The sequence below is a fragment of the Carcharodon carcharias genome, chromosome 26 (genome assembly GCF_017639515.1).
Source record: "Carcharodon carcharias isolate sCarCar2 chromosome 26, sCarCar2.pri, whole genome shotgun sequence".
In the NCBI taxonomy this organism is placed as follows: domain Eukaryota; kingdom Metazoa; phylum Chordata; class Chondrichthyes; order Lamniformes; family Lamnidae; genus Carcharodon; species Carcharodon carcharias.
In genome coordinates, this window is record NC_054492.1 from 13,287,236 (window position 1) to 13,309,127 (window position 21,892).

The 21,892-nt window shown below is 42.8% G+C and overlaps 1 protein-coding gene across 13 annotated transcripts in view; it reads left to right on the forward strand.

Moving 5' to 3' along the window:
* The window catches only part of sema4ba (sema domain, immunoglobulin domain (Ig), transmembrane domain (TM) and short cytoplasmic domain, (semaphorin) 4Ba), a 439,407-nt gene extending 422,308 nt beyond the window's left edge, over positions 1-17,099 (forward strand). For all 13 annotated transcript variants that reach the window (XM_041174645.1, XM_041174643.1, XM_041174648.1 and 10 more), the window contains 4 exons: positions 869-984; positions 2,532-2,689; positions 4,965-5,059; positions 15,982-17,099. In XM_041174645.1, coding sequence (XP_041030579.1) covers positions 869-984; positions 2,532-2,689; positions 4,965-5,059; positions 15,982-16,769 — 1,157 coding nt within the window. In that variant the 3' untranslated portion in view covers positions 16,770-17,099. The remainder of the gene's footprint in view (positions 1-868; positions 985-2,531; positions 2,690-4,964; positions 5,060-15,981) is intronic.
* Positions 17,100-21,892: the final 4,793 nt, after the last annotated feature.

The window sequence follows — 21,892 nt, forward strand, 5'->3', positions numbered from 1 at the left end:
AACTTTGCCAATCCCTCGGCTAACGTTATTCATTCACCCTTGTCCATGACCACAAAGCCTACCTCGTTGTGCGCAGTCCTGGATTTACCATCCAGCCCATAGGCAGCATTGGGGAAGTGCCCACCTCAGAACCAGTGCTAAGGTCTGTGGACTGAATCCGCATGCAGCTCCACCAGTTAACGGCTACCTGGAGTGTTCTCGGCGTTGGTGTCCAACCTAAAGGAAAGAATCTTTGTGGTAAATTCAAGCCTACAGGTCTGAAATATTGGGGGATGTTCTCATGGTCACTGCTTGGAAATGAAAATCAGAAAGGTTCTGTGATGGGGAGCGAGGGATGGGGAGATCAGTTCTGCCATTTTAACGCCTCAGAGCTGGGAGATATTATCCCCATTGTTTTCAGATATTCTACTTTGCCAGATGCTTTTGCAATTGAGCACAAAAGGATTAACTCCCGTAGCTAATCTAGGGTAAAACACCAGTAATTGAAGGAAGAGAGGCCCTTCTCCCCGTCTGTGTAATTGAGGTTGTCTCAGTTAGATCCTTGTCTGCAAAAATTGTGCAGCACAATTCTTACTAGCTGATGGCTTTTCAAAGAACACTCCCTTTTGTGGGCTGGTAATTCAATAATGCGTCACGTGACTTAAAAACGCTGAGCAGTTGAAAGAAAATTCAGCATTTGAAGTTAGATCCTTAATAGCCTGTGGGAGAGAGACACTATCAGATCCACAAAGGAATAAGATATCTTAATAAAAATATCTTCTACATGCATTGAGGTGAAATATATTTACATTAAGTGGTATCATTGCCGTTGGATTTTATTACCTTGCACTTCAAAAAAAATTACGTTATTATTTACTGTTTTTGACAGAAAATGGAATACTGCACAAAGCTATAAATGTGAATCGTAAGGTTCATATTATTGAGGAAATTACTCTCTTTGCGGAACCACAGCCAGTGCAGAATCTGATACTGGATTCGAAACAGGTACAAATTTAATTAAGAATCGCTCTTTTTTTCTTCTGAAGACAAAATAAACAGTTCGCATCTCAGCCAACACAGTAATAATTGCTGGAACATGACTCAATTACTGGAAAGCTATTTGCTTTCCTTTTTCTTGCCAGCAATCAATCATGGCAAGATCAACAAGATCCACCCAGAATCTGTGCCTAACTGCTGTCTTTTCTTTTTGTTTGATTTGGGCTTTATAACAAAAGAGGATCAAATGCAGAGGTTGCTAAGGAAAGGGGGAAGATAGTGGCATCATGGTAATGTCCACTAGACTAGTAATCGAGCAGCCCAGGCTAATGCCCTGGGAGGCAAGGGTTCAACTCCCACTGTGGCAGCTGGAGGAACTTGAATTCAAGTAATAATCTGGAATTGAGAAGCTAGTCTCAGTAATGGTGACTATGAAGCCATTGTCTATTGCTGTTTAAAAAAAAAACCTAATTTCCTTTTAGAAAAGGAAAACTGCTGCCCTAACTTGGTGTGGCCTACATGTGACTCCGGATCCACAGCAATGTAGCTGACTCTTAGCTGCCCCCTGAAATGGTGTGGCAAGCCACTCAGTTCAAGGGCAACAAATGCTGGTCTTGCCAATAACGCCCACATACCATGGGCGAGTGAACGAATAAAGAAAAAAATGGCATGTTTAATAAGGTGCAAATGGGACATTTTCAGAGTGTTTTTTTCCTATTCGTCCTTTGGAGAGGCTGGAAGAATTTGCAGGCTGATTAACAGTCTGAAATAGGAACATTCCTACCATCAGCTTAACCACCGTTATTGTGGTTGATAAGATGGTTAGTCTTTTTTGTACTATATAGACTCTATATAGGTTAGTCCTGTATGACAGGCTGGTTTTATAGGCTCACTTTGTCCTTATGATGAGGGACAAATCCCATCCGTCAGCCTGGAATTCAGAGCAGGTCTTTCCTCATCGGAACTTTTGCAGAATGGGGTTTGAGCTCTGCACCCATTGGCTCAGAGGTGGGAATATTACAGCTGATCCAAAAGCTCACTCGTTTTGGATGAAATAACAGCCAAGATCGTCCACTCACCGGATCGTTGGAAACCAGATGTATGACCCAAGATACGTTTGGGCCCGCGCAGAAATCCCAACGCATTGACTCTGTGGGAATTGCCCGGGAAGTTTGAACTTCCAAAGGCTATTCCCCTGCTTCCCGGGACCCTCCAGAAAAGTCACAAACTCTGAGTAAGAGTTAGAGACTTCACACGATTCCAATTCAATTACCTGGATAGTTACCCAGGAAATGACAGAAAAATCTTAGTCTAACTTCTGGGTAACTATAAAACAGATCCCCCCCCCAATTACTCACACTGAACACCGCACTGCACCAACCGCCCCCCACCACCTCCACCCCCCCCCCGCCACCCCCCCCCACCCCCACTCCTTCCTCAACCTCCTGACTATGTCCCCTGATCCCCGACTAACCCCTGACACATTATCTTCATGAGCTGTGTCAATCAGTCTGTTGACTTAAATTCAAACGAAGCATTTTGTCCCCAATTCACAGGGCATGTTATATGCGTCTTCGTTCTCTGGAGTAGTTCAGCTACCTGTCTCAAACTGCAACATCTACCTGAGCTGTGGAGAGTGTGTCCTGGCCAGAGACCCTTACTGTGCCTGGTACAAGAACATTTGCAGTGACATACGAGGATTGCGTCTAGATCAGTAAGTAGTTTTCGATGAATGTACTTGGCATTTACAAAACTTAAATCTGCGATAAAGATTCATCAATCTGAAATGGTGACCCCATTATTTACTGGAGTGGAGTTTTGAAACGGACTGGGAAAGTTCTGGTCTGGATACCTGGAAATCTGTCTCTTTGGAGGAACACTGGGGAGTTGGAAAGAGATTGGAGAGAAGTAAGGGGATTGGAAATAGAGGCATTGCTAATTGCAGTTGAGAGCAGCAGGGCACTGATCCTTATGGTGTCAGAGATCAGGGTGGGGGGTTACAGTGATGGTGTGTCAATAATGGCGATGTTGGTTGGGGGTGATTGTAGAGATTGGGGAACTTTACAGGTTTGCTTGTTGGGACAAGAGGAAACACTTCTGCTCCTCCTGGCCCATAAGCAGTGCTGTAAAGGCTCTAACTTTATGGATTCAGCCCCTCGGACCTTTTACCTGACCGGTTTCCCAGGGCCCAGAAAATCTGGCTGACATGAGTTAAAAATAAAAGCCTTGTTCAACTGGAGGCACACAGCCTTCTTAAAGGTTTCAGCGACCATAACAAGTGGATGGGATCAAGACTGGCTGGGCTTCTTAATCCCTCACCTGAACCAAACCCAACTGTCTTGGGTGGCGGATGGGACAGGGTGGGGGGCGTGGGTGATGGCGGGAGGTTAAAATTCCACCAGTTAACACTGTTTCTTTTACCACAGTTGCTGACACACCTGCTGGGTGCTGCCACTAGTTTCTGTTTTCATTTCAAATTTCCAGCTTCCTTAGTATTTTACTTTTCATTAGAATGTATTTTGATATTTATAGTTCAGTGGAACAGTTTCTGATTTTCTTCGATATTAGAATTGTCCAAAAATATATACGCAAAGATAGATACAAGCCTGCCTAAGTTTAAAAAACTGGACCTCGAACTTATTTCCCTCAAAACTCTATCTGCGAATTTCAGTGTCACACATTCAAAAACTGTTGAGTAAAAGGAAAAAATGTAACGGTTTGCAATATCCAAAGAAATTTCCATAGCAACAAAAACTATCCTATTGACTTATGAGTTGGAGTGACTAGTCACTGATTGCCCATAGCAATTACAGTTTCTCACCTATAGCCTCAAATCTGCAGTAACCTTCCCACCTATCAACAGCACCAGAGAACAATTAATCTCTGGCTGACCTCCGTCTGTGTTTATTTAAACAGCAATTAGATTTTATATCATTTAAAGAACACAGCTGAACTTTAGCAGCGGGTAATACACACTGTATTATCTAAGGACTCCTCTGTTTGTAATGAACTGCCATAGAAAAAACAACTTGCATTTATTAAGCACCTTTTACGACCTCAAGACAATCCAAAATAACTTATATCCAAGTGAAATACTTATGAATTGTAGTCACATAGGATATACCACAGCCAATTTGCACACAGCAAGCTCTCGCAAAAAGCAACGTAATTATGACCAGATAATCTGTGTTAGTGAGAAATATTGGCCAGAGTTAACTCCCCTGTTCTTTCTCAAAATAGTCTTAAGGATTCTTTCTTGTTTGTTCCTGACTGAGGCAGAGCAGAAGCACCTCAGTTAAACATCACTTCTGAAATACAGTACCTCTCACAGTGTAGCACTCCAGTGCCAGCCTAGATTTTGCACTCAAATCTCTGGAATGGGACTTGAACCCATAACCTTTTGACTCAGAGGCAAGGGTGCTACCAACTGAACCACAGCTTGAGATTACTTATCAGGTGTCAATCCTTTTAACAAATGAAAAATTAACATGTTTTTGCCTATACTTGATGTATGAGCTGACCCCCCCCCCCTTTTCGGCCACAACATTCTATATCCCCATTAGTGGTCAGCCTCAATTCTTCACCTCCCCCAGGTGCATGTTTTACCTACCGGCACCTTATAACCTAGGCACAAGGGATCAAGCAGGTAATACGGGCTGCGCTAGGAAGATGTGCGGGAGTTTAAGACACGCCCACGCTATGTGTCGGATGCCAGTGACATTTCAAAATGGCGAGCACCCACACCAGCGATGGCAGTTCGCACTTATATTCATCAGTAGAAGTTAATCCAGTTTTTGGAGGAATTTTTCAAGGCTTCAGAAGTCGACTTATACACCGACATCTATGGTAGTTAAAATGGGCCCCAAGTGTAATCGAAAAAATAGTGCAGTTTAAGTTTTGAAGCAGCAATCTGAGCATGATTGAGATATTGACCCCTTACACTGCACCAATCTAACATGGACCGCTAATACAGAATATTTTATTTACAGCCATTGGAAGCAAGACATTGAGAAAGGGAGGCCAGAGCAGCACTGTCAGCAGCCTGATGGATCGTTGTTAAGCCCCAGGGCTTTACGACCACCTCGTAAGTAATTCCTATTCTTCCAGGTGAAATTTGCGCTGGAAGATAATCATCGTTTGAATTATGCACTTGTTAAAATGTTTTAAGCACTGCCATTTATTTCACACTCACTATGGGGGATGATTTGGTTAACAAGTTCCAGAGAACAATTGTTAGTAACATCATAAGGTACTTTTTGAAATATTGCTGGTGTTTTGGGCATTCCAACCTCAAAGGGTTCTCAGCACAGGCTTCGGACATCAATACACTAGGCTGTGGATACAACATTCAGTTCTAATCTACCATTGGCGACCATGCCTTCGGTTGCCTGGGCTCTAGAACTCCCTCACTAAACCTCGCCATTTATCTCTGTCCTCTATTAAGACAATTCTTCTAACCACCTCTTCGACCAAGCTTTTGTTCATCTATCCTATTATCTCCTCACGTGGGTCAGTGTCATATTTTATCTGATTACACTGTGAAGGGCCTTTGGATATTTTACTATGTTAAAGGCGCTTTATAAGTGCAGGTTATCATTGTTGCCTTCGATCAGCGACTGCAGTGGTTCAAGAAGCCAGTTCACCTGCTTTCACAAGGGTGATTAGGGAAGTAAACTCGCCCTCCTTACCTGGCCTAGCCTCTGTATAATTCTTAACTGGCCTTTGAAATGGCCTAACTATCCTCTCAGTTGTGTTGAACTACTAGGTTAGAAAACCCTGGGATCCTTCAGGCTTGAAAAGAGGTGACGGAGAGAGAGAGAACTTTACTAAAGTATCCAAGGCCCAATGTGGAATACATGTGGATTCATGTGGAGCACTATTGCAAATTCAACTATGACTGCAGGAGAAGGGGGTAGAAGTAGTAACTGGTAAAATGGCTTTTGGGCAGCCCAATGCTCTTTGGTTACAGGAACATCAGCTGGCTGGGTTACTGATGGAGACCCACAGTGAGGTGCTTGTGGAAGAGAGGGGTGCCTTGTTGAAGCAGTATGATGTCAGGCAGGCAGTATTCTTTGTACAACCAGCACTCCAGCACCTTCTGGCTCCAGAAGAAATTAATTTTCAAAATTGTTCTGGCCATTTCTTGGTCAAAACTCTGGTACAAGTGGACGGAGATTTTGCCCCCTCAGCCCCGCCTATTGTATATTCACCAGTTTGTATATTTGATTTATTTCATTTGCCTCAGATCAATGTTGAGATGACACTAATTTCTAAGTGTGCAAGGTTTAGTTAAGGGCTTTAAGATATCTCAGCAATCACAAAATGTCTGCACCCATGATTATCTCAACTCAACTGCTCAGTTGTTCCGATTTCTTTGCTCTGAGTCAACACTCAGGCTTAACTAATCAACCACAGGGAGCACGGATCAATTACCAGACTCAGATAAATGAACACAGGACAATGAAACCATTGAACTCTACACTCTGGGCAGAATTTCACCCATGTCGGGCGGGGTGGGTGGGGTGGTGGTCGAGAAGCCAATTAAGGCCCGCCCAGCATGAAATACGAGTAGCAGCGCTCAGCGCTGCCTGTGCGGGTGAAGGAGGAGTGCGAGCTGGACGAGCGTGAACTTTGCCTCATGTGCGCGAGTGCGCGCTTCATAATCTCCCCGAGGCACAAAGCTGCTTCAGGTAGATGAAGAGATATGTGACCTGTGCCACATGAGCAGGGACATGTTACTGATGAAAAATCAAAGTTTTAATTTTATTATTATTTGCTTTTGGAAACCTCATCCCACCCGTGGATCAGGTTTCCAAAAAAGTGCAAAGGCCGCTTGGCCTTTTCGCCTGCCCGCCAACTGTAAGGTTGCACAGGCAGCAAAAAAATTTATTTCAATTAACTTTTTAATAGCCTTGACAGGCATTTTAATTGTCGGCGGACGAGCTGCCGACTCCGGCACGCGCCCACCGACCGAAATATCCAATGATGTTGGGACGCCCGCCCGACATCATCGCTTGTCATTTTACGCTCGGCCGAGTCGGGCGTGTGCCTGCCCGCCGAGCTAAAAATTTTACCCTATGTGTTCTTTAACATTGCAAGCGAGGTCCTAACTACCTCATTTAGGCTTTGATTTGCATGGGAAAAGAGACCAACTGTATGTTCCAGGGAAGTTCTTTGCGCACGCTGCAGTAGTCCCAGTGAAAGCTGCAGGGGGCTTTGGGGCTAATGGGAGGTATGGCCCTGTTTTCCCCGGTGAAAACTAATCCCAAAGAGTGATCAATACCTGGAAAGGAACCCTGGATATAGAGTAGCAGGGGCATGCAGGGGTCAAAATCTTTTAAAAACTGACCTGCCTCCTACACATCTGGGTCAACCATCTGCCCCTCAGCATTTGTACACGTTTTTGTGATTCTGAAATGCAGTGCTCCAAGTAGACCCCACACCCCTCCCCCCCGCCCCCAGAACTGCCAGCAGAATGTATATAACAGGCCCGTCAATGTCCAAGAGAAAGGATTGGTTAAAGTTGGGAGCTTAGCCCCCTACATCAGCTCTTTAGCAGGACTAGATAAACAGAGGAAGGGTTGAGGAAGAGGTCAGCAGGTAGAAGTCATAAAGGAGGTGCATTTCTCTTCCAATTTCCCATTCTGATGAAGGTTCCACACCTGAACCTGTCATTTCCCCTTACAGAAGCTGATTGCTCTCTTCTCTGTTTCCAGCATTTAGAGCCCCAAATTTACACCCAACCTGCCTGACAGACCTGGGCTGGGTGGGCAGGGTAGTTAAAATGAGGGCAGCCACTTACCCACTCAGATCCCACTGCCTTTCCACCATGCCCCAATATTAACCTGCTGTTTTGAAAAGGTGACAGGACTGTCCCTCAGCAGGGCAGTTTGGTGCTGTTTAAATATGTAGATCAGTTTCTGTTGAGGGGTGAACTGTGGACCAGAAGTGTTCCAGGCAGGTCAGTTTTTAAAAGGTTATTTTCAGTGTCCTTGAAGGCTAGAAGGGCACGAATGGGCCTCTAGGCCTCTGCAGGAGGTTTTTCTTAACCTCCCTCGCCCCAGGCTCCAGTCCACCACCCTCCTGATTATCTCCAGTGCTTCCCTCTCCCCTCAGCTAGCTCATGGGGTCGTCCCCATATATCCCTGGCCGCAGCCTCCCACTGCCACATTATCAGTTCCGAAGAAGAGTTAGATTGGACTCGAAATGTAAACTCTGTTTCTCTCTCCAATGAGGCTGCCAGACCCGCTGACGTTTTCCAGCACTTTCTGTTTTTATGCCATATTCCCCCTGCCACCTGATGGACAGATAGTGGATCTGGTCAGCTTTGAACAGGACTCTAGGAAGAATTATGAAAGCAAAACTTGGTTGATAAGATCAATCAGGCTTCCATGGCCCTGTACTCAACGAGCTGACTGTCCATTTTGGGGTTCATATAAACTGTACCTACCCCCACCGCACCCCCCGCACCCCCCCGTCCCACGCCCAATTTCATTATGAAGAAAAAGGATGGAACCAGGTCCCACCTCGGATTGACTGGATTAGTTCCTGAACAATGTGGAGAAATTGAGTAGAATGGGCCATATTCTCTGAAGCCTAGGGGAACAAGAAGTGATTTCAGTAAGATGGATAAAACACTTCAAGGGTTTGCAAGGATAGAAACTAGGAGGCTCTTAACCCTGGCCAGAGAGTCTACAACTAGGGGTCATGGTTTCAGGATAGGGCTCAGCCACTTAGGACTGAGATGAAGGGATAATTCTGCACTTGGAATGTTGAGGATCTTAGGAATTCCCTACTCAAGAGGGTTGTGGATGCTAAATCAATGAGCATATTTAAGACGGAGAGTGATAGATTTCTTGGCATTCAGAGAATTTAGAGATATGGGGAGTGCATGGGAAAACCCATCTGGTTCACTAATGTCCTTTAGGGAAAGAAATCTGCTGTCCTTACCTGGTCTGGCCTACATGTGACTCCAGACCCACAGCAATGTGGTTGACTCTTAAAAGCCCTCTGAACAAGGGCAATTCGGGATGGGCAATAAATGCTGGCCTAGCCAGTGACGCCCATATCCCATGAATGAATTTTTTAAAAGTGGGTTGAGGTAGATGTTGAGCCATGATTGTACTGAATGGCAGAGCAGGTTTGTGGGGCTGAATGGCCAACTCTTGCTCCCAGCTTTTTTTTGCATAAGAGCAAATGTTTACATTTCAATTTTCCAGCAGTTGTAGGATTTATTTTTACTTGGATTCATCAGACTAATTTTCATCGGAGGTTGACAGCAATGTTCCTGCTGAGCTGTGTCTGGCCATTCAGCAGCCTGGAAGAAACCGCACAGACCATGATCTAGGTGAAAAGGTACCACACATTGAAGAAACTGGTTGTGCACAGCAATAGAATTTGACAAGGAACAGCGGCTGACAGGAGGTGAAGATTAGGCTGTTAAAATTCAGAGAGGAATGAATAATGTTGCTGCATTGGATTCCTGAACTTGAGAAGCTGATTGTTGAAAGTGATGACAAGTGGAAAACTATAAAGCCTGAAGGGAAGTAGAGCCATTAGGTTGTTGCCAGCACTACAGGAGGCCACTCTGCCCATTGTATTTGTACTATCTCTTTGCAACTACCTCTAATGCCCTTCTCTTTTTCCATCTGTCTCTAGTCTTTTCCCTGCATGCCCCCTAGGAGCACTTAATTTTATTTGTATTTGAGATTGAGCAACTCTGGTGAGACAGTATGTATGTCTACCCCTAACTCCCCTGAGAACATGAACAGTCAATGACCACGGAACTGGAGTCCTGTGTAGGCCAGACCAGGGAGGAGTAGCAGGTGCTCTTCCCTGAAGGAGATGAATGAACCAGGTCCACTTTCCTTGGAAACTCTGCACTTTGTTGTTCGTTTTTGGTTCATTTACCAGATTTATTCAATTTAACTTCCTAAATTACTGTGGCAGGGTTTTATCAGAGGCCAACTGGAATTTTCCAGTCAGCCTACTGCACGCACTCCCCTTCCCCCTTCCCCCTTCCCCACACCCCCACCATGCGAGGGGAGCACAGCAACTGCCTGGAGGTGGCCTCCTGGCAGTACCCCAGGGGGCCAGCCCCAGGATGCTTTTAAGGCTCTGTCCACCTATCTGGCCAAAGCTGCAGCTGTGGAGGACCCTATAGGTGGGCTTCCCCTCCACAATGGTGACCCAGCAGCTGTGGCCATTTTCTCTTCAGACGTTTGAAAAATTGCTAAGAGAGCACCTTGAGATGGAGGCACCTTCTCAGTCTCTTGCCTGTAAAGGCAGGACTCCAGCTCCTTCCATGCTGGAGGGCCTCTTACTGGCTTGGCAGCTTTGAGAGCCCACCCGCTATCCTCAATCCTCAATCGGCGTGCATGTCCTCTGACCTCTAATTGGCCAATTTAAGTAAAATCACTGCCAAGTGACTGTCCCCCCCACCCTGGTGAGGGTTCAGGACCCACATTTGACCCTGATGTCAGGGCACTGACCAAGAAAGCAAAATCCTGCCCATTGTCTCTAAGATGCTGGTTCACTACCATAACGACGAGGCTGCCTTACCCACTTATAACACCTAGTCCATGGTACCACCTCCTGTTCTGGATTCCCATTCTCTTTAAGCACCCAATTTCAGCTGATGTTGTAAAAGGTTTACTTTCCTATGGTATTGCCCCTTTCCATTCGAAATTGCTGCCATCACCCCACCCCTCATTAAAACCCATCCTTAACTCCCTGTTCTTGCAAGCTACCATTGTATACCCAATCTTACTTTCCCCTCAAAGGACCTTGAATGCGCCGTGGCTCCCAATCTGTCCCCATCTCTCCCAGAACTAGTCTCCTTATTTAAAGAAAGATGTAAATGCATCAGAAACAGTTCAAAGAATGTTTACTAGACTAATACCAGGAATGGACAGGTTGTCTCATGAAGAAAGGCTAGGCAGGTTAGGCCTGTATCCACTGGAATTTAGAAGAGTAAGAGGTGACTTGATAGAAACCTTTAAGATCCTGAGGGGTCTTGACAGGGTGGATGTGGAGAGGATATTTCCTCTTGTAGGAGAATCTAGAACTAGGGGTCACTTTAAAAATAAGGGACTTAAGACAGAGATGAGGAGAATGTTTTCTCTGAGGGTTGTGAGTCTTTGGAACTCTGTTCCTTAAAAGGCGATGAAAAAGAGTCTTTGAATATTTTTAAGGCAGAGCTAGATAAATTCTTGATTAACAAGGGGGTGAAAGGTTATTGAGGGTAGGCAGGAATGTGGGGTTATATTCAGATCAACCATGATCTTATTGAATAGTAGAGCAGGCTCAAGGGGCTGAGTGGCCTCCTCCTGCTCCTAATTCGCATGTTCGTATGTAAAACTCTTACTTGGACCTGGATGTAGTCGCAGATTAAATGGAATTTAATTTCTTGCTCTGACCTTAAGTTCTGAAGTATTTTTGTGCTGTCCACTGGGATCAGTTGATTGATGAAAAGTAATACAACAAATAGATTTCAACCTTTGTTAAAATAGCTGCAAATAATGTAATTCAGGTCCATTGTCCATTGCTCCCAACAACATTTCTGATCATTTAAATTCAGTCTCTACATCCCAACTCATACTAAGTCCTTTGCTTGCTGACCTACATTAGCCCCAGGTCCACCAACATCTCAGTTATAAAATTCTCATCCTCGCATTCAGATCCCTTCATGGTCATGCCTTTTCCCATCTCTAAAACCTTCTCATGCCCCACAACCAACTGAGATCTCTGCATTCCTCTGATTCAGATATCTGTTATGCATCCTCAGTTTTCTCGGCCTCAACATTGGAAGCCATGCACTTAGCGGCCTAGTCCCAGAAATGGATTCCCTCCCTATGCCTCTCCACATACCTGCTAAACCTCTCTCCTCCTTTAAGACGCTGCTTGAAACCTGCCTCTTTAGCCAAACTTTTGGCCACCTGTCCTAATGATTCCTTCATTGGCTTGGTGTCAGTTTTACACTCCCATGAAGTGCTTTTGGGCTGTTTGACTATGTGAACGGTGTTTTATAAGAACAATCCAGAGGAAGAATAATTAATGAGGGGAAAGCCAACTTCAGTGGGGTAAGAATGGATCAGGGCTTAATAAATTGGAGTCAAAGGTTGGTAGGAGAAATGGTAACTGATCAACAGGCTATCTTCAAAGGAGAGATGGTTCAGGCACAGTCAAGATATATTCTCCCAAAAGGGAAAGGTAGGACAAATAAATCCAGAGCTCCCTGGATGACAAAAGATATAAAGATTAAGATGAAGAAGAAAAAATGTGCTTGTGACAGATATGGATATGACAGGTGGATCATACAATGGTGAATCAGGCTGAATATAAAGTTTCAGAGGGAAAGTGATAAAGCAAATAAGGGAAGCAAAGAGGGACTATGAAAAGAGGCTGGCAGCTAACATAAAAGGGAATTCCAAAGTCTTCCAAGGGCATATAAATAGTAAAAAAGTGGTCACTGGAGGAGTAGGGCTGATTAGGGACCAAAAAGGGGATTTATGCAGGGAGTCAGGGGGCATAGCTGAGGTATTAAATGAATAATTTGCATCTATCTTTATCAAGGAAGAAGATTCTGCCCAGGTCATGGTGAAAGAATAGGTAGTTCAGACACTAGAAGGCTTGAAAATTGATAAGGAGGATGTATTGAATAGGCTCTCTGTACTTTAAAGTTGATAAGCTACCAGGACTGGATGTGATACATCCAAGGATACTGAGGGAGGTGAGATTGGAAATTGCAGAGGCATTGGCCATAATTTTCCAGTCTTCCTTAGACACAGGGATGGAGCCAGAGGACTGGAGAAATATTATGACTTTATTCAAAGAAGGGTGCAAAGATAAGCCCAGCAACCACAGGCCAGTCTGTTTAACTTCAGTGATGGGGAAACTTCTAGAAGCAGTAATTTGGGACAAAATTAATAGTCATATGGGCAAATGCAGGTTAATTGAAGAAAGCCAGTATGGATTTGTTAAGGGAAAATCATGTTTAGCTAATTTGCTGGAGTTTTTTGAAGACGCAATAGAGAGGGTTGATGAGGGCAACGCGGTTGATGTGCTGTATATGGAATTCCAAAAGGCATTTGATACAGTGCTGCACAACAGACTTGTGAGCAAAGCTCATGGAATAAAAGGGACAGTAGCAACATGGATATGAAATTGGCTAGGGTACAGGAAACAGAGAGTAGTAGTTAATGGATGGTTTTTGGGCTGGAGTAATGTTTATAGTGAAGTTCCCCAGGGATTGGTGTCAGGAGCTTTGCTCTTTCTAATATGTATTAATGACCTAGACCTTAGTGTACAGGGCACAAGTTCAAAATTTATGGACGGTGCAAAACTTGGAAGCATTGTGAACTGTAAGGAGGATAGTGTAGTAGTTCAAAAGGACATAGACAAGTAGGTGGAATGGGCGGACAAGCAGCAGATGAAGTTCAGTGCAGAGACATGTAAAGTAATTCACTTTGGTAGGAAGAACACAACAATGGAGGGACAACACAAAATAAAGAGTACAACTCTAAAGAAGGTGCAGAAGGACCTTGGTGTACATGCACATAAGCCATTGAAGGTGGTAAAGCAGGTTGAGAGAGTGGTTAATAAAGCATACAGCATCCTAGGCTTTATTAATAAGAGCATAGAACACAAGAGCAAAGAGGTTATGTAAAACTTGTTTAAGACACTAGTTTGGCCTGAGCTGGAGTACTGCATCCTGTTCTGGGTGCCACACTTTAGGAAAGATGTGAAGGCATTGAAGAGAGTGCGGAAAAGATTTATGAGCATGCCCAGGGGTGAGGAACTTCAGTTATCAAGATAGATTCAAGAGGAGATTGGAGATTACTCTCATTGGAGAAAAGAGGGCTGAGAGGAGACTTGCTAGAGATATTCAAGATCATGAGGGGTCTGACAGAGTCAATAAGGAAAAACTGTTCCCATTTGTGAAAGGATCAAGAACAAGAGGGCATGGATTTAAAGCAATTGGCAAAAGAAGCACAAGCGACATGAGGAGAAACTTTCTCACACAGCGAATGGTTAAGTTCTGGAATGTACTGCCTGAGAGTGTAGCGGAGGCAGATTCAATTGAGGCATTCAAAAGGGAATTGGGACTGCTACCCGAAAAGGAAGAATGTGCAGGGTTATGGGGAGAAGACGGGAGAATTAAGTGAATTGCTCATTCAGAGAGCCAGTGCAGACATGATGGGCTGAATGGCCTCCTCCTGCACTGTAACTATTCTGTTATTCTGATCCTGTGATGTAAATGTAAACTGTTGTTAGCTATTCCTTAGATTACAGCATTTTTTTCTTCAGCATCAATGTATATTCAGCCAAAGGATTTTGACTCATAAATTTCCAATAAAGAGCAGCATTATCTTCAGCTATCTATTTTTTTTCACTTGTTTGTCCTGTATGAAGCAGTGAAAAGTGTAGACTACACTCTCAGGAATACACTGGACCTCTGAAGAAAGTTCTTTTCTTTAATTAATTCATGGAATGTGAGCATCGCTGATAGGGCCAGCATTTATTGTGCATCCCTAACTGACCTTGAGAAGGTGGTGGTGAGCCATCTTCTTGGACCGCTGCAGTCCGTGTGATGTAGGGAGCTCCAGGATTTTGACCCAGTGACGATGAAGGAATGATGATATATTTCTAAGTCAGGATGGTGTGTGACCTGGAGGAGAGCTTTCAGGTGGTGGTGTTCCCAGGTGCTTGCAACCCTTAATTGGCCTTCTAGGTGGTAGAGATTGGGAGCTTGGGACATGCTGTCCCAGAAAAATTCCCTATGTGAATAAGGAGACAGTCGGTGTATAAGTGTTTAATTCAAGAGCTGGATACTGATGTTGCATGCATTAAAATCCCACTACAATCCAACTACAATGTTACAATGGCAATTACTTAGAATTACAGAGAATGTACAGCATAGAAACAGGACGTTCGACCTGAGCAGTCTTTGCCAGTGTTTATGTTCTGCATGAGCCTCCTCCCACCCTATTTCATCTGATCCTGTCAACATGTCCTTCTATTCCTGTCTCCCTCCTATATTTGTCCAGCTTCCCCTCCATTGCATCCATGCGATTTGCCTCAGGGACTCAATGTGATCGCAAGTTCCACATTCTGACCACTGGGTAAAGACCCTTCTCCTGAATTCCCTATTTGATTTATTGGTGACTATCTTGTATCTGTGACCCTTAGTTCTGGTCTTCCCTGAAGGTGGAAACTCTATGTCTGACCTATTGAATCCCTTCATAATTTTATAGACTTCTATTGGATCATCGCTCAGCCTTCCCTTTTCTTTGGAAAAGAGCCTTGGCCTATTCAGTCTTTCCTCATATTTACCAACTCCTCAGTTCTAAGTAACCACTGATTCTGAAATCAGCACTCGGGGTGTAAACTGTGGGACTCAGTTTGCCGAATGCATGTTGCCTGTGTGTATTGGACTGTGTCACGCACACGTCCCACAGTTTTGTATCTATTGAAATGGATAGATTGGAATTTGCAGTGAGGATAAGACTGTCCGTGCACATCCATCGACCTGGCTGGAGGTAGTTTGACCTGTCTGTTTGTTGGTCAATAACAATTCAAGTACAGACCCTATCTTGTTAAATAGACACTTGTTCATTTGTAGATAGAACAAATGTATTTAAAATCAAGAAAAATGACCGTAATCAAAATAGGCCAGAAGATGCTTAGACTGATTCTCAGTTCTATGTTTTCCACTAGCTTCAGCACATTTTAACTGTTCAGTGTAAAAGAAAGGACTTGCATTTCTATAGCACCTTTCCTGACCATAGGAGGTCCTAAAGCACTTCACAGCCAGAGAACTACGTTTGATGTGTAGTCACAGTTGAAATGTAAGGAAAAAAATGTACCATTTGTAATCCCTATGCCTCAGCTGTTTCCACATTGGGTGGGATGTGCTTCTATTCTGTTTTCAAAAGTCCATTCCTTTGAAGTGTGCATTTTAATATGAAGTATTAATGATTTTTTTTTTCCCCCCCTGGTAAACAGGTCCCATCACCTGTGAGACCGTCGCTGTGTCACCCAACAGCTTCAAGGTGTTGCCATGCAAAGTGCAGTCAAACTTTGCCACCAGGAAGTGGAAGTACAATGGGGCTGCCGTAGATGCCAATTTCATGGTGCTTCCCGACGGTGGAATTATTGCAGCTGCGGAGCCTCTGGGTGTCTATGAGTGCTGGGCAGTAGAAGAAGACTTTCAGCTGCTGGTTGCAAACTACTGCCTGAAATTGGATGCATCACCAGAGGCCACGACCTTGCATGCTTCGAGGAAGTCCAATCCAGTAATGAATGAAAGGAATGGGGTCATTATCAATCCGCTCAGCAGTGAGAGCCGGTTTCCTCAACACACCAACAGCAAGAACTACTGGACTGAATTTGTAGCAGTGAGCGTGGTCTTCGGGTTAACACTTGCGGTCTCGTCCCTGGTCTTTTTGTATCGGAACAGAGACAAAATGAAGTCGTTGATTAAAGACGGTGAGTGCTCGAGCATACAACAAAAGAAACAAAGGAAGATTGAGATCCCACACGAAAGCCTGCCTTTAAATGGAAACCCTGTGCAAGTAGCAGCCTCCGAGCATCACAAAGGCTACCAGAGTCTGAATGACAACCATATCTGCAGTACACCTGTGCTGGAAAACACTCTCAATGACAAGGACTCTGGATACCCCGAGTCACCAAACAACCAAATTAATCAAAAAAACTTATACGTGGAGATTTCTGCTCATTGCCCCCAACCGAGGGTGAGGATTGGTTCTGAAATCAAAGATTCTGTAGTGTGAAATGTGAAATGGCAGAGTGAGGTCAAACCACAGCACCGACTGTAGCCTTCCTAAAAGGGACCAACCACACGAAATTGAGAAGCGTAAAGCTCGGCAGCTTAAAAGACTTAAAACTGTTTTACTGTGCCATTTAGACTATCTCTTCAGTATGTAAACCACATGCATGGATGGTTATTGGTGTGGCAGTTGAGCTTATAGTAAACATGTGTGTCTGTGACCATCAGCCAAAACAGCACGGAACAGCGCATGATTCATCGGTTGACAACTTTCCCCAATCTGTTGGCAATTCTGGGCTCATGGTACATGACTTTGGCTTTCCATTTTCATTCAGCGGGCAGTGGGGGTGGGGTGGGGGGAGGTGGAGTTGGTGAAGTGGTGGTGGTGGGGGGGGGGGGGGTTTGGGGATAATCACAAGACTTCAGTGGATGGAAATACAGTAAGGCCCTGTGCCAAATGAATTGGAGCTTACAATCCGAGGGGACCATAGCGGCTGCTGATAAGTGGTCCTACTGACCACATGATATGTAGCAAGTATCACATAAAGCACTGTCATTTTACAGCAGTCACTAGTTGCCCGCAGTGACTGCTTCACACCTTGTGTCCTATGTGAGTACAGGAAATCTGTTCAAACCCTTTTCCTTGATGTGAAATGTACAGACTTGATGACTTTCTGCAGAGAGGTATCATAATGTAGGTTGCAAGAAATGTACAGAAACAAAAAGCATTTCTCCATTTAATTATAGCTTGTAGTAAATCTTTTGGGAGGGGGAAGATGTGACAAAAATGATCCCGTGGTTTAAAAAAACTTGAAAATTTGACTGATGCTTTCCATATAAACTGACAAAATAATTTTTTTAATGTCTAATCGATAACATAACTAAGTATAATGGACTTTTGATGTAGTGTAGTAAGGTGCTACTTACGTAGGCAATAAAAAAATTGGTTTGCCCACATATATTCGGATAATCAAGCTCCTGTGTTTAGAGAATACATTCATGGTTCATTTGTGATGTTCTTAAAATTGAACAGGTGAAGAACTGACGCAGCTGCCAAAAATGTGACATCCCAGCTGAGCCAGTAAAATTGTAATGTTATTCAAATTGGGAGAAACCAGTTTGTTTAATCTGGTCCAATTTGGAGGAAAGATGAGTATAATGTTGTAAACTGGGGCTAAGGATACGTTGGGAAGGCTCCACGATTATAACCAACAGTTTGCATTTTTGTAATGGCAAAATGTCCCAAAGCATTTCATGGAGGAACAATGTAGGAAAAGAGGCGGTCAGAGACTTGGTTAAAATGCGCTATTGAGTTTGTGATCAAATGTGCATAGTGAGCTGGAGACTGTTTCCATTGTGTTAACAAGAGGTCAATTTATTTGTTAATTTAATAGTGACAAAGTACAGCACTAGTAGCTAAACATAGGAGTGGGGCAGATTCTACACAGGACAGGAATTTCAAGGTAAGGTACTCAAGAGTCTATCTAAGGAGAGTAGATCTGCTTTAGGTGACACATATTTGACCATAAAGTCCTGGTGAAATACAAATGTTGACCAGATCTTAAAACACTTTGTCAGGGCCCCAGTTTTTCATTGGATAAGACTGTGTCTCTGGACGAACAGTCCAATTTCTTTGTTTCCTTTTCAGGATGAGCTCACATAACATGGGCTTCAAGTTTCTGTTACTCAGCAGTGTTGATTGAAAGAAAAATCCAAGTAACTCTGGATAAGTCACTTGGTATAAATGGGGATTTTAATGCAAATTAATTTGGCAAACTACAACAGCACGTCAATCTTAGCAGGGGCATATTGATGTTGATGAAATGTTAGTATTACCCGCACAGCATCAACTATTAAGCACTGACATTACTGTAGCAGTTTTTAAGGTCCAACTTGCTGGGAGGGAAATATGTACAAACATATGGTGGGATTCTGTGAATTAGTTTTTATGAAGAGGATACACTTAGAATCACTGAGGTACAATATAAATGTGAGTCTCCAGCTGATGTTTTCTTCCATCATTACACTTTGACTCACAATTTGTTTCTGTTTTCTTTCTAACAAGACTGATCTTTAAGGCAAATGTTTTCACGGTTCCCATATTAAAGTGAAGTTGTGTAGGTGTAGGTAACAACGGAACTAGTATTGCAAGCTGTGCTAAAGATGGTGTGAAAATACACCAAGTATAAAGAAAATAGATCTTTACCAAATTTTTAATATTGTTGGGAATTATGCGGATTTTATTAAAAAGGTAAAGATCTTGATGTTGTGACACCAAGCTGTAATAGCAGCTTTTTAATGGCAACCCAGTATGGTAAAAGAGCTATTTTTCATGAAGCATAACATTTTAAATTATGGTATACAGTCTATTGTGTGCACATTGATAGCTCGCTCAATTATATGAAAAGCTTAGTAAGTTGAAATTTGCAGCACCGAAACATAGGAACAGGAGATGACCATTCAGCACATCGAGCCTTTACCACCATTCGGTTAGATTATGGCTGACCTGTATTGTTGCTCTGCCTACACACTCTGGGTCGACAAGTCCATGCTGGTGTTCATGCTCTACTCAAGCCTGCTCCCACCCTGCTTCATCCAACACCATCAGTATATCCTTCCATTCCTATTCCCCTTATATATCCACCTTGCTTTCGCCAGCTGGAGTTTATTTGCAGGTTTCAATGCATCACAAATAGCCCCCTCCCCCACCCCAGTTTCAGCACATCCGACTAATTAGGCATGTGTGCTAGAACTCTGTTGCTATAGGCTACCGGGTTGAAGTAAGAGCTGTTAGTTTAATGATAGTGACATTTCCTCCTGAACAGCAACTCGAAAAACGTGACAGGAGTTTTGAACAACAGATTATATTATCGCCGTAACACCAAGCTCCACTGGGAGTTAAATCTGTTCTTTATTGGCCCGAAAGTATTGCTTTAATCAGTGTGCATGCAATGTACTGTGTTGTCAGCTTTTTATAGTAAATATTTGACAAAGTCCTTTTTTTAAAAAAAAAGCTCATGTTACCTGCTGCAGATTAAAATAAGATTTTATGTAAGTACATTTAAACACAATTTTAGTAAGAAATACTTGTAATAATTCTCTAAGGTACGACACTCATTATACAATATTAAGAAGTTACACACAAACCATAAATCTCCAACTGGTAATAGTTGTTACCTGAATTCCTATGCACTATGTATAAAATCTTTGTGTTGGGTACTAGTGACTGCACATTGCCATTTAAGTTCTTGGGCTTTTTGCACTTGTCTTGTAAATATTGTATTGATTGTATTTTGTGTATTTTCTGTAAATTGTGATGTTTTCCCTTCTGCAGGTGGAATTCTTATGCTGTTAAGTGTTTCGTTGCTGAAGTTTATTTGCCTTTTGTAAACCAAATTGCTCTAGAAATATAATAGTTTCAGGAGAAAATAGTCTTAACTTCATCGTTTTTCACTGTGTTAGACATAGGCTTGGCAGTCTCACGTTAGACGTAGGCTTGGCAGTCTTAACTTAGACATAGGCTTAGTAGTCTTAAATTAGATGTAAGGCTTGGCAGTCTTAACTATTTATAAGGGGGGAAAAGGAATCCAGTTAGCTTCTTGGGAGAAGTTTCTCCTTTTATGTGTATGTTTTTACAATCTAATGATAGCAGAAAGCAACAACCAAACACAAAATGTATTTTAAAATGTTTTTAATGTTGGTTCAAAAACATGATTGTACTTTATACTTGTGAAGTCTGTAATAGCATGTTTTGAAATGAATAACATTTTTAATATTGTGTGTTTCAGTGTGGCTGTAATAATAGTACGTGTTAGTTATGATTTAAAATGGAAAATAGGGAACTGGGATTGTTGAGAATGAAGTCAGAGGAGGATTGTTCAGTTTGGAACACTAAAGTCCAGCTGAGCACCCGAAGATGCTCTGAGACTTTCCAGATGTGTAAACGTCAACATTTACCCATAGTATCAACTTAAATTTATGTAAAGACGCTTCAAATTTAACCCTTTGGTTGTAAAGTGTTTTGAGATGTCCTGGGGACATAGTAAGATGCCAGATAAATGCAAGAATTCTTAAGGATTTATCATAGGCATGTTTTGCGGAATGCCAAAGTTACTTATTATTAATAATAATAATGTGACTAATTTGTATGGGTTCAGAACCTTGGAAGCATATGGTTTATACTGGTTACAATCCAGTTATTAAATAAGAAAAATGTTATCACTGACCTGTAATTTTTTTTTATTAAAAAGCATTCAACCTGCACTTGGGGTGAGAACAGTGAGACTTAGGTCAGTACTTAAGCATGGAGTGTGTGTATGCTTGGATCTGTCTGAATGAACCCACTTGTTGTACACTCAATGGGAATATAAATAAATAGGGAAGGGGAGAAACCTGTCTTTTAAAATTATATGATACAAATGACAGTTTACACTTTCGTAGTCTGCATTTAAATAAACTCAGTAGAAAATGGTTCCAGAGACTGCCAAGCCTTAGAGATAACACAAAGCAACAAATGTGCCTGTTTAGTGTTTTGTATGTTAATCTTGTAACTGTATGGTGTTATTAAAAAGGCACTTTATTTCCTTTTTTTGTAATAAAATGCAATAAAAATGTTGTATTTTGGTACTGAGATTTGCAATGCATTTTGAGAATTTATCTAAAGACCACGTACAGTAATGGTCCCATGCATTTCAAATTGACTGGAGGCTAAGGGGTAAGCATTGGGGGAGGGATTCAGCTTTGGCTGACATGCACAATAGGTGGTGGTGGATGGACTGCTAGTTGCACACCAATGAAGGCAAGAGATAGGAGCTTTGGACAGGGTGCACTAATGGGTGGCCAATCCTCTACTGCCTGTTTTACCCTCCCTTGAATCAGAACAGATCACACATGACCATCTTAAAATGCACAAACCTGCTTTAACTAGAAGCCTTCACTTTGCCTTCACTTCCAGTTCTGCGCAATCCATTTTACTGAGGTTTCAGAGGTATCCCTCTGTGAAATTCACATTCATGTAATGTCAGCCTCACTGAAGATAGTTTCTGCACCTTTGTGTGATGTCAGGGAGATGTGTTAAAATCTTTACTGGAAATGTGTGATTAATGCGCTGCAACCCTTCTTCCTCAC